Source organism: Penaeus monodon, chromosome 3 (assembly GCF_015228065.2).
Source record: "Penaeus monodon isolate SGIC_2016 chromosome 3, NSTDA_Pmon_1, whole genome shotgun sequence".
Taxonomy (NCBI): Eukaryota; Metazoa; Arthropoda; class Malacostraca; order Decapoda; family Penaeidae; genus Penaeus; species Penaeus monodon.
In genome coordinates this window covers 11,794,218-11,804,217 of record NC_051388.1, presented here as the reverse complement: position 1 = coordinate 11,804,217, position 10,000 = coordinate 11,794,218, and the positions used below count along the sequence as shown (strand labels likewise).

Below are 10,000 nucleotides of genomic sequence, written 5' to 3'. Positions count from 1 at the left end.
AGAGGGGAAAGAAGAACAAAAGGTATGAAGGGGAAGAGAATAGCTGAAGAAAAAAGCAAGAACGGGAAGGGGAGAGAAGAGGAAGGAGAAAAAGGAAGAAGGTAGAAAGGGGAGAGTATGAAGGGGATGCTAAAGAAGAGGAAAAGCGATAAGAAGAGGTAAGATGAAGAAGGGGGAGGAGAAAGAAGGCGAAAGAGGAATAAGGAGATGGAACACAAAGAGAAAAGAGGGAAAACAGAAGAAGAAAGAAGAGTGAAAAAGAAGAAAATAAAGAGTGAAAAAGAAGAAGAAAAAGAGAGTAAAGTTTGATGACGTTCTTGTCAGGCATTCACACCTCCTTCATGAAGAGATGTCATTTAGTTTCAAAATAATGTGGGAGTGACGTTTTCTCGTTTGAACAGGAGGGTTTTCCCTTGGGAGAAAGACTGACAAACGCAGGATGTATACGATATTCTCTTAGCTAATGGAAAGATGATTTACTTTCGGGAAGCCTAATTACTACTACACGTGTGTGAATGATATTATATATTTAGAAAAGGGCCAAAGCATGTTATTTTGTAGACTTACTATTCTCATAAAAAACTGGCGCGTCTCTCCCCTCGTTAGTACAAAATTATATTTATAGTAAACACCTCTTATACTGGTGATGATGATACTGCTGATAATAATAATGACAAAAATAGTATGGATAGTAGTAGAAATGATAACAGTAACGTTGTGATAATAAAAGTAGTAATGGTGTTAATGACGATAATGAAAATAATTATTATGATATTACTAATGACACTGTTATTCATAATGTTTTTTTTTTATCATTCTCACGGTGAAGATTTGAAAGCGCTTTCCATCAAAACAGTGTGCAAATATAGAACTTGTTTGCCCGAAGTTCTAGTTAGATCTCCCGATTAAAACGCTTGAGTCAAGAGAGGGAGAGAGAGAGAGATCGATGCCAGAGTCGAGATGGTCGATAACTCCATTGAAAGTCAAGGTGAAAGACCTCCTAACAGCATCCCATTGTGACGTCACTCATGAACCCAGCCGGCTCCTTTGTGATCGGCCGTACTTTTGTCTCTTCATAATACTTCATTATGCTTGCTTCTATTCATAATATCTTATTTTATTTCATGATTATCTATTCTGGACGGCTGATGTTATCATCTTTTTTGTTCTTATCTTTTCCTTAATGTAGAAATAATTGTATATCTTATATTTATTATGTATTTCATATATACGCTTGAACACTTTTTGACAAGCAACTTTTGTTAAATCTTCCTCATTATGAACTATTAATATTTTTTATACAAAGACGTGAAAAATGTTTTAAACGTTGATTTATATTTCATTACGATAATAATGATAATGACAAGGATGATAAGGATAATCACAATAATGGTAATAAGATAATGATACCAATATTGGTAATGATGATTATGATACTAATAACGATAGTGATAATAACAATAATGATGACAGCAATGATGATTATGATAATCATAATAATGCTAATAATAATATCAATAATAATAATAGTTATAATGATGATGATAATGATAATGATAATCATAATCATAATAATAATAATAATAATGATAATAATGATGATTACAATAATGATAATGATAATGGTAATAACAATAATAAGAATGATAACAATAATGATAATGATACTAAAATAATAACAATAATGATGATAGGAATACTAACAATAATAACAATGACATTGATAACAGCATAATATTGAATAATAATTATAATAATGATAGAAATAATAAGGAAAATAATGCTGATGATGGTGATGAAACTACTACTAATAATGATAAAAACGACAGTGATAATAATAATAATTATTATTATTTTGATAATAATGGTCGTAGTAATGGTAATAATAATAATAATAATAATAATAATAATAATAATAATAATAATTATTATTATTATTATTATTATTATCATTATTATTATTATCATTAGTAGTAGTATTAGTATAATGATGATGATAATAATAATGATAATAAAGTAATAATTATTATGATAAAGATAATGAAAATAACGATAATGATAATGATAGTAGTAATAGTTATAACAGCAATAATAATAATGAAAAAAATGATAGTGATGCTAATATTGATATTAACAATAGTAGTGATGATAATAAAACAATGATATAAATGAAAAAAAAGTAAATGATAACAACAATAAAAATCAAAATTATACCCCTGATTATGATAATACAAATTTTCATACTAATTATGATTTTGTTAATCTTTCACATTAAAGTAGCTGACTCTTGATGATAATGGTAAAATAATTATTAATGGTGAAATGATAATAACGTTAATGATGATGATGCGATAACTGAAGATAATGATAATGATAATGCTGATATAAATACTTGTAGTAATGCTACAATTGTTAATACTATTAGTAATAATAATTATAATAATTATGATAATTACAATAGTATTAATCATTAATATCATTATAACTATTATCATTATCATCTATCATCATCATCAGTATTATCATTATTATTAGTATTATCATCATTGTCATTATCATGATAATTATTATTGTTATCATTATTATGGCCATTAATATTATTATGGTTATTATTATTATCATGTTTATTATTATATTATCATAATTATTATCATTATCATCAGTATTACTACTATTGTTATCAATATTATCAGTATTATTATCACCATTATCATTATGATTATCCTTATCCTCTTTGTTATTATTATAATCATCATCATTACTACTACTACTACTACTACTACTACTACTACTTTTATTTTTATTTTTATTGTTTTTGTTTTACTATTTCATTTATTGTTATTATCAGTGTCATCATTACTATTATTTTTCATTATCATTTAGATCGTTATCCTTATTATTCATATAATCAATATAATCTTTATTACCATCATTATTGCTATCATTACTGTTATCTTAATTATCACCAATCGTATCATTAGTAATATCAATAGCAGCAGTAGTCGAAGTACTATCACTAACCCTACCATCATTAACATAATGAGCATTAACAACATTGTCATCTTTTTTCGCTATCATTATATTCATCACAATCCAGTAGCAAGAACGAGATTTGAATGCAGGACGGCAAGATTGCAGGATGGCAAGATTGCAGGATGGCAAGATTGCAGGATGGCAAGATTGCAGGATGGCAAGATTGCAGGATGGCAAGATTGCAGGAATGCATGATTGCTACCACTGCACCACACAGGACATAATGATAATGATAAAGGCAATATAAATGATGATAGTGATGATAGTAAAAATTACATTGACAATAATAATAATAGTAATAATACTAATAATAGTAATAATGATAACAGTGATAATGGTAATTGTAATTATAACGAATAATTAAAATAAAAGTAGGAAAATTATGATATTCAATGTGTCATTAATTTAATAATTGAAGTCGGATTATGTTGCGCAACTCTGATATCATTTGATTCCTGAAAGGTAAATTGATAACTATAGCAATATTTCATAACCAATTATTTACATAGTTCTGTGTGTGTGTGTGTGTGTGTGTGTGTGTGTGTGTGTGTGTGTGTGTGTGTGTGTGTGTGTGTGTGTGTGTGTGTGTGTGTGTGTGTGTTCGTGTGTGTATATATATATATATATATATATAATATATATATATATATATATATACATATATATATATATATATATATATATATATATATATATATATATATATATATATATATATATATATATATATATATATATATTATATATATACATATGCTTAATCCTTGAAAGAAACTAAGAGTAAAGTCACATCTGAAGAAAAAGGAGCAATGGAGTCCAAAATCCAAGGCTTTACACTAGTGCGTAGAGCGGACACTTCATCAGGTGCAAGGACGAAAAAGATACAATCAGCAGCACCAAGTTTTTGCACGAAAAGTGGTAGACTCTGGCGTTAATTCTGTGTTTCGGTTTTCCAAATACTCATTTTCACTCTTTTTTTCTTTTTTCTTTTTTGCTAGAGGCTCACTCACGTTCTTGCTTGTATCTTTTTTTCTGTTTTTTTTTTTTGTCTGTCAGTCTGTGTGTTTCTCTTTCATTCTCTCTCTCTCTCTCTCTCTCTCTCTCTCTCTCTCTCTCTCTCTCTCTCTCTCTCTCTCTCTCTCTCTCTCTCTCTCTCTCTCGCTCTCTCTCTCTCTATCTCTCTCTCTATCAATCTATCTCTATCTATCTATCTATCTATCTATCTCTACCTCTCGTTCGCATATAAACTCTTTCTCTGTGCCTCCCTCTTTCTACCCTCCCTCCCTTTGTCTCTCCCTTTCTCCTGCCTTCACTCCCTCAATCCTTCCAATCCTTACTTCCTCCCCCGTCTCTCCTCTTTCCCTCTTTCTATTCTCCCTTCCTATCCTCCCATTTATTTTCTGTCTCCTTTAATTACCGTTTTTCTTCCTCCTCCATTCCTCCCTACTCTCTCCCTCTCCTCTCATTTAACTATTCAATCTTTCCATCCCTCCTTCTTCTCTCCCCTTTTCTTTTCTCCTTCCCACCCTCCCTCCCATTCCTTCCTTTCTCCATCCCTCCCCCCGTCCCTCTCTCTCTCTCTCTCTCTCTCTCTCTCTCTCTCTCTCTCTCTCTCTCTTTCTTTTTTTCTCCTTCCCTCCCTTCCCTCTCCCTCTCTCTCTCTCTCTCTCTCTCTCTCTCTCTCTCTCTCTCTCTCTCTCTCTCTTTGACCTTTGACCCCTGACCTCCCATTCGCCGCAGATGGCCCTCGTTGGGTGGTCGAACCTGCTCCTCAGCTCGACGTTTATGAAGGAGCAGACTTAGTCATCATAGCATCTGCTGCTTCGAATCCAGGCCCGCCGAGGTGAGTTTTCCTTTTTTCTCCTTTCTTGTCTTGCCCTTGTTTTGATTTTTAATCTTGTTTCATTTAGTTTATTTTCGTCTATTTTTGAAAGATGACTTTCTCTTTTTCCTTTCTTAGATTTTATTTTGATTTGATCTTATTTCGTCTTGTTTATTTTGGTTTGTTTTTGAGAAAATGACTTTTCGTTTCCCTGTCTTTTCTTGTCCTTTCTCTACTTTAATGTTATTTTATATTCCTTTCTTTTCTTTTCTCTTTTCTCGTTAGATGTGGATTTCTCTTTTATATGTGTCATTGTTTAAATTATTTTTGTTATCACTATTGTTACTATTATCACATTTATTAGTGCTGTTGTTGGTATAGTTATTACTATTACTATGACTAAGAATATTATTATCATTTTTATCATTTTTTATTATTGTTGTCATTATTGTTATTATTATTTTTACTACTAGTAGTAGTAGCAGCATCATTCTTCTTATTATAGTTTTTATTATTATTATTATCATTATTATTATCATTATTATTATTATTATTATTATTAGTATTATTATTATCATTATAATTATCGTTGTTCTTATCATTTTTATTACTGTTACTAATACTATTACTATTATTATTGTTGTTAATATCAATATCAGTATAGATATTATTATCAAACGTATGATGATTCTCACTCTCTCTCTCTCTCTCTCTCTCTCTCTCTCTCTCTCTCTCTCTCTCTCTCTCTCTCTCTCTCTCTCTCTCTCTCTCTCTCTCTCTCTCATCTCTCATTCTCCCTCCCTATCTATCTATATGTCTGGCTCTCTGTCTATCTTTCTATCTATCTATCTACCTACATACCTACCTACTTACCTACTACCTATCTTTCTATTTGTCTGTCTATTTATTCATCTATCTATCTATCTATCTGTCTCTCTATCATTCAATCTATTTATCTATCTCTACATCTATCTGTCTATTTATCTATCAATATATCTATCCATCACTCTCCTTTCCTCTTTATATCTGTATTTCCTCATCCTACCCCTTTTCCTCTCTCCTTCCACATTCCCTTAAAAAAAGGACCTTAAAACCAAGACTCCCCAAAAAATCAAAACAATAAGAATACAGAAAATTTAACCCAGATATGTTCCCCAACTCTTCCCCAGGTACTGGTGGTGGCGTGGGGAGGAGACATTATTGGGTAGTGAGAGCAAACTGCGCTTAGGAAGAATCACGAGGCAGTTTACCGGGAACTACACCGTCACGGCATACAGTCAAAAGGGAACGATTAATTCTACTTTCTTCCTCAATGTACAGTGTGAGTAGAAGTTCAAGGCCAGTGTTTTGTTTGGTGTTTTTTTTTGTTTTGTTTTTGTTTAATTTGTTCTTTTTGTTGTTGTTGTTGTTCTTTTTTTTCTTTTCCCATCTTTTTCTCCCTTTTTTCGCGTTCTTCTTTTTCTTCGACTATTTGTGTAATTCTTCTTCTCATTATAAACCCTTCCTTTCGTTTTGTTCTCTTTCTATAGCTTTCTTTATGTTCTTCTGTTTCTTGTCTCTGCTTCTTTCTTCTTCAACTTTGTCTTACTTCTCATTTTTGTCTTGGTATTTTTTCTTGGTCTTTCTTCTGCTGCATCTACTTTTCTCCTATTTTTCCTCCGTCATGTTCTTCATCTTACCTTCCTTCTTCCGCTTCACTTTCATCTTCCTTTTCTTCTTCATAGTCATCATATTCCTTTTTTCTTAATGTAATGTTCTTGCTTCTTCCCTTTTTATCTTTACTTTTCTCTTTTTCTTCTTCCTTTGCTTCTGCATTTTCACCTTTATCTTCGAGTTCATCTTCATATTGATCTTCATCCTTACTTTTTTTTTTAATCATTATCTTTACCATCATCTTTTTCATCACCATGTTTATCCTTATCATCTTTTTCATTCTGCTTCCCTTCCTTTCCTCATTCCCCTTCTTCGTCTTCCTATTCCTTCTTCCTGCGTCATCCACTTTATCTTCTTTTCTTTCTCAGCTTTCTCTTTCGTTTTCTTCCTAGAATAATTACATTTTTGGAACCGTTAATGTTAACTAAGAAATATTAAAATTGCGAACATAATGACACAACAATAGTCCTGGAACACAACAAGATATGCGAAACAATACATTATAAAAATACATTTGAATACAACGAGAAGGGAAACTTGTTATTAAATGAAATCATCAGATATTTATACTTTTCTTTTGATGACAAAAACATCACAGAACAAAGACAGGAGCAAAAACAGAGGTAAAGGAAAGAGGAAAGATTTGACGAGTAGGAGAAGAGAAGGAAAGACGAGAGAGAGAGAGAGAGAGAGAGAGAGAGAGAGAGAGAGACAGACAGACAGACAGACAGACAGACAGACAAACGGAGAGATAAACAAACAGACAGACAGACAGACAGAGGAAGAGAGAGAGAGAAGAGAGAGAGAGAGAGAGAGAGAGAGAGAGAGAGAGAGAGAGAGAGAGAGAGAGAGGGAGAGAGAGAGAGAGAGGAGGAGAGAGAGAGAGAGAGAGAGAGAGAGAGAGAGAGAGAGAGAGAGAGAGAGAGAGAGAGAGAAAGACACAGTAGACAAAGACACAGTAGACAAAGACACAGACAGACAAACACAGAGATTAAGAGTCAAGAAGTGAGTAGACTTAAGCTAAATAAAAAACATTTCTAGAACACCATTCCCTTGATTATTAACAGACGATGATGTAGGACTTCAAAGAAAATTACTATTCCCAATGCTATATCTGCGAAAGAGAATTCTCGATAGATATTAATAGACAAAATAAGCTGTGGCAGTGTGCGAGCGTGGGTAGCTAAGAGGGCCTAGCGAGAATATAAAATACTTTCCAATATTGCCGAACTAATCTGTGAGAAAATTCCTATCGTTCAAACAGTTATAAAAGACCGTAACAGGGCAATAGCAATACATTATCGAAGGTCGGATGACCCGGTTTTAGATATATTTTGGAGTCATGGGAAGCCGCTTTATTTTAGGTATTATTTGTTAGGTGTTATTTGTTGCACATTGTGCATATATGCAAGAATACTTACGTGCACACACACACACACACACACACACACACACACACACACACACACACACACACACACACACACACACACACACACACACGCACGCACACATGCATACATACATACATTTATACATACGTACATATATACCTACATGCATACATACATACATACATACATACATACATACATACATGCATACATACATACATACATACATACATACATACATACATACATACATACATACATACATACATACATACACACATATATATAAGCATACATACATGCATGCATGCATACATACATACGCACGTACGTACGTATGTATGCACGTAAGTATGTACATAATACATCTACATACATATGCGCATACACACATACACGTGTTTGTGTGCATTCATGTCCATGAGAGAGAGAACACCTTTCCTTTTCAAACATCTGAAAAAACAACATATATAATCTATGCACATATAATTGGAATCTCCCTTTTTACCAACACACATGCGTAAGAGTCATTTATAAATCAATGAATAATAAACATATTACAAATCAAAGCGAAAATTCTTCTTCACTGTTGAATCTGCTCTTCTCTGCATTTCATCCAAAGAGAAAGAAAGAATTTTTACATTTTTCTTTTATCTTTCCTGTTTGTTTTCATTCCATTTATTTTTGCTTTTGATTTCATTCCTTACTTTTTTCTCTCTTGTTCGTAATTCAAACCTTTGGGAGAACACGTAAAAGCGGATAAAAAGAAGAGACAAAGCAAAGAGAAAAAAGACATAATGAGGAAATTAAAGCTGACTAGAAGGAATTAATTGGAAGAAATCGCTATATATAGTTTACTCTTGTCTTTTCATTGTACATTTTGTAAGTAAGAGGGAGAGTTTATGTTTATATAATAATGATAAGTACGGGTCGTATTAGTTTAATTTTTATGAGCACACACACACACACACACACACACACACACACACACACACACACACACACACACACACACACACACACACACACACATATATATATATATATATATATATATATATATATATATATATATATGTATATATATATATATATATATATATATATATATATATATGTATATATATATATATTTTTTTTTTTTGTCTGGTTCTGATTACTATATCTGTCTATTCTTCATTTTCGTTTTTCTTGCTGTTCTTATCGATATTTATTTTTATTTCCTTTTCTTTCTCTTTCTTATCATTTAATCCTTTTCTATCCTTCCGCCTCCTCCTATTTTGATTCTATTGTTATTGCCGCTATTACGATTATTGATGTTGTTGTTGTTTTTAATATCGTCGTCATTATTATCATTTCTAATAGTATCAATGTTACTGCTTCATACTATCTATCATTTTTATTGCTTTTAGTTGCATCGTCATCACTAGTCATCACCAAGATTATCTCCATAATAACCATCATGAACGTTACAATTATCATCATTATCACCATAATTTTCATTAAAATCAACGTTTTGATCATTACAATTAACCTCCCCCCACCCAAACCCAACCTAAAAAAAGAAAAAGAAATATATGTTTAATAAGACTCATATTTTTCCTCATTATGTTTACACGTTACACTCTAAACAATTACATACAAATGATTTGTTTTCTCTCAATGTGTTTAGCCAACAAACAAGACCAATGTCGAGCATTCAGTTAAGTCAACATTAATTGCGCTGTTCATTTGCCATTGTTATAGTTCCAGAGTCCAAAGAACAGTGTAAAAACTGATTGACAAACATGGGTATTGCCTCTTCCTAATTCATCGTTTTCTCCTATCTTCCCTTTCCTTCGTATTTTCACTTTCGTCACGTTCCGATATTCATAGGGTGGAAACGTGTCTTATCATACGGATATTTTTTTTTCTGATAAGGCGATGTTTTGAAATCGAGAAGCACCAATGAGATCCGGATTTATAAGCTAAAAACTAATCTCCTTTTTAGATCGAGTACTAAAAAAAATCCAGTGATTCAAAAAATATTGGAATCCTGATTAGACTATTGTGTTTTATTTTAGATACGAGTACCTTTGCTTACTGGTATCTGTTTTTT

General features: G+C 31.9%; 1 protein-coding gene across 2 annotated transcripts in view; it reads left to right on the top strand.

The window, feature by feature from the left end:
• LOC119591886 (nephrin-like) overlaps positions 1 to 10,000 on the top strand; it is a 59,665-nt gene that overhangs the window by 26,767 nt on the left and 22,898 nt on the right. For both annotated transcript variants that reach the window (XM_037940633.1, XM_037940641.1), the window contains exons 10-11: positions 4,774 to 4,876; positions 6,025 to 6,176. In XM_037940633.1, coding sequence (XP_037796561.1) covers positions 4,774 to 4,876; positions 6,025 to 6,176 — 255 coding nt within the window. The remainder of the gene's footprint in view (positions 1 to 4,773; positions 4,877 to 6,024; positions 6,177 to 10,000) is intronic.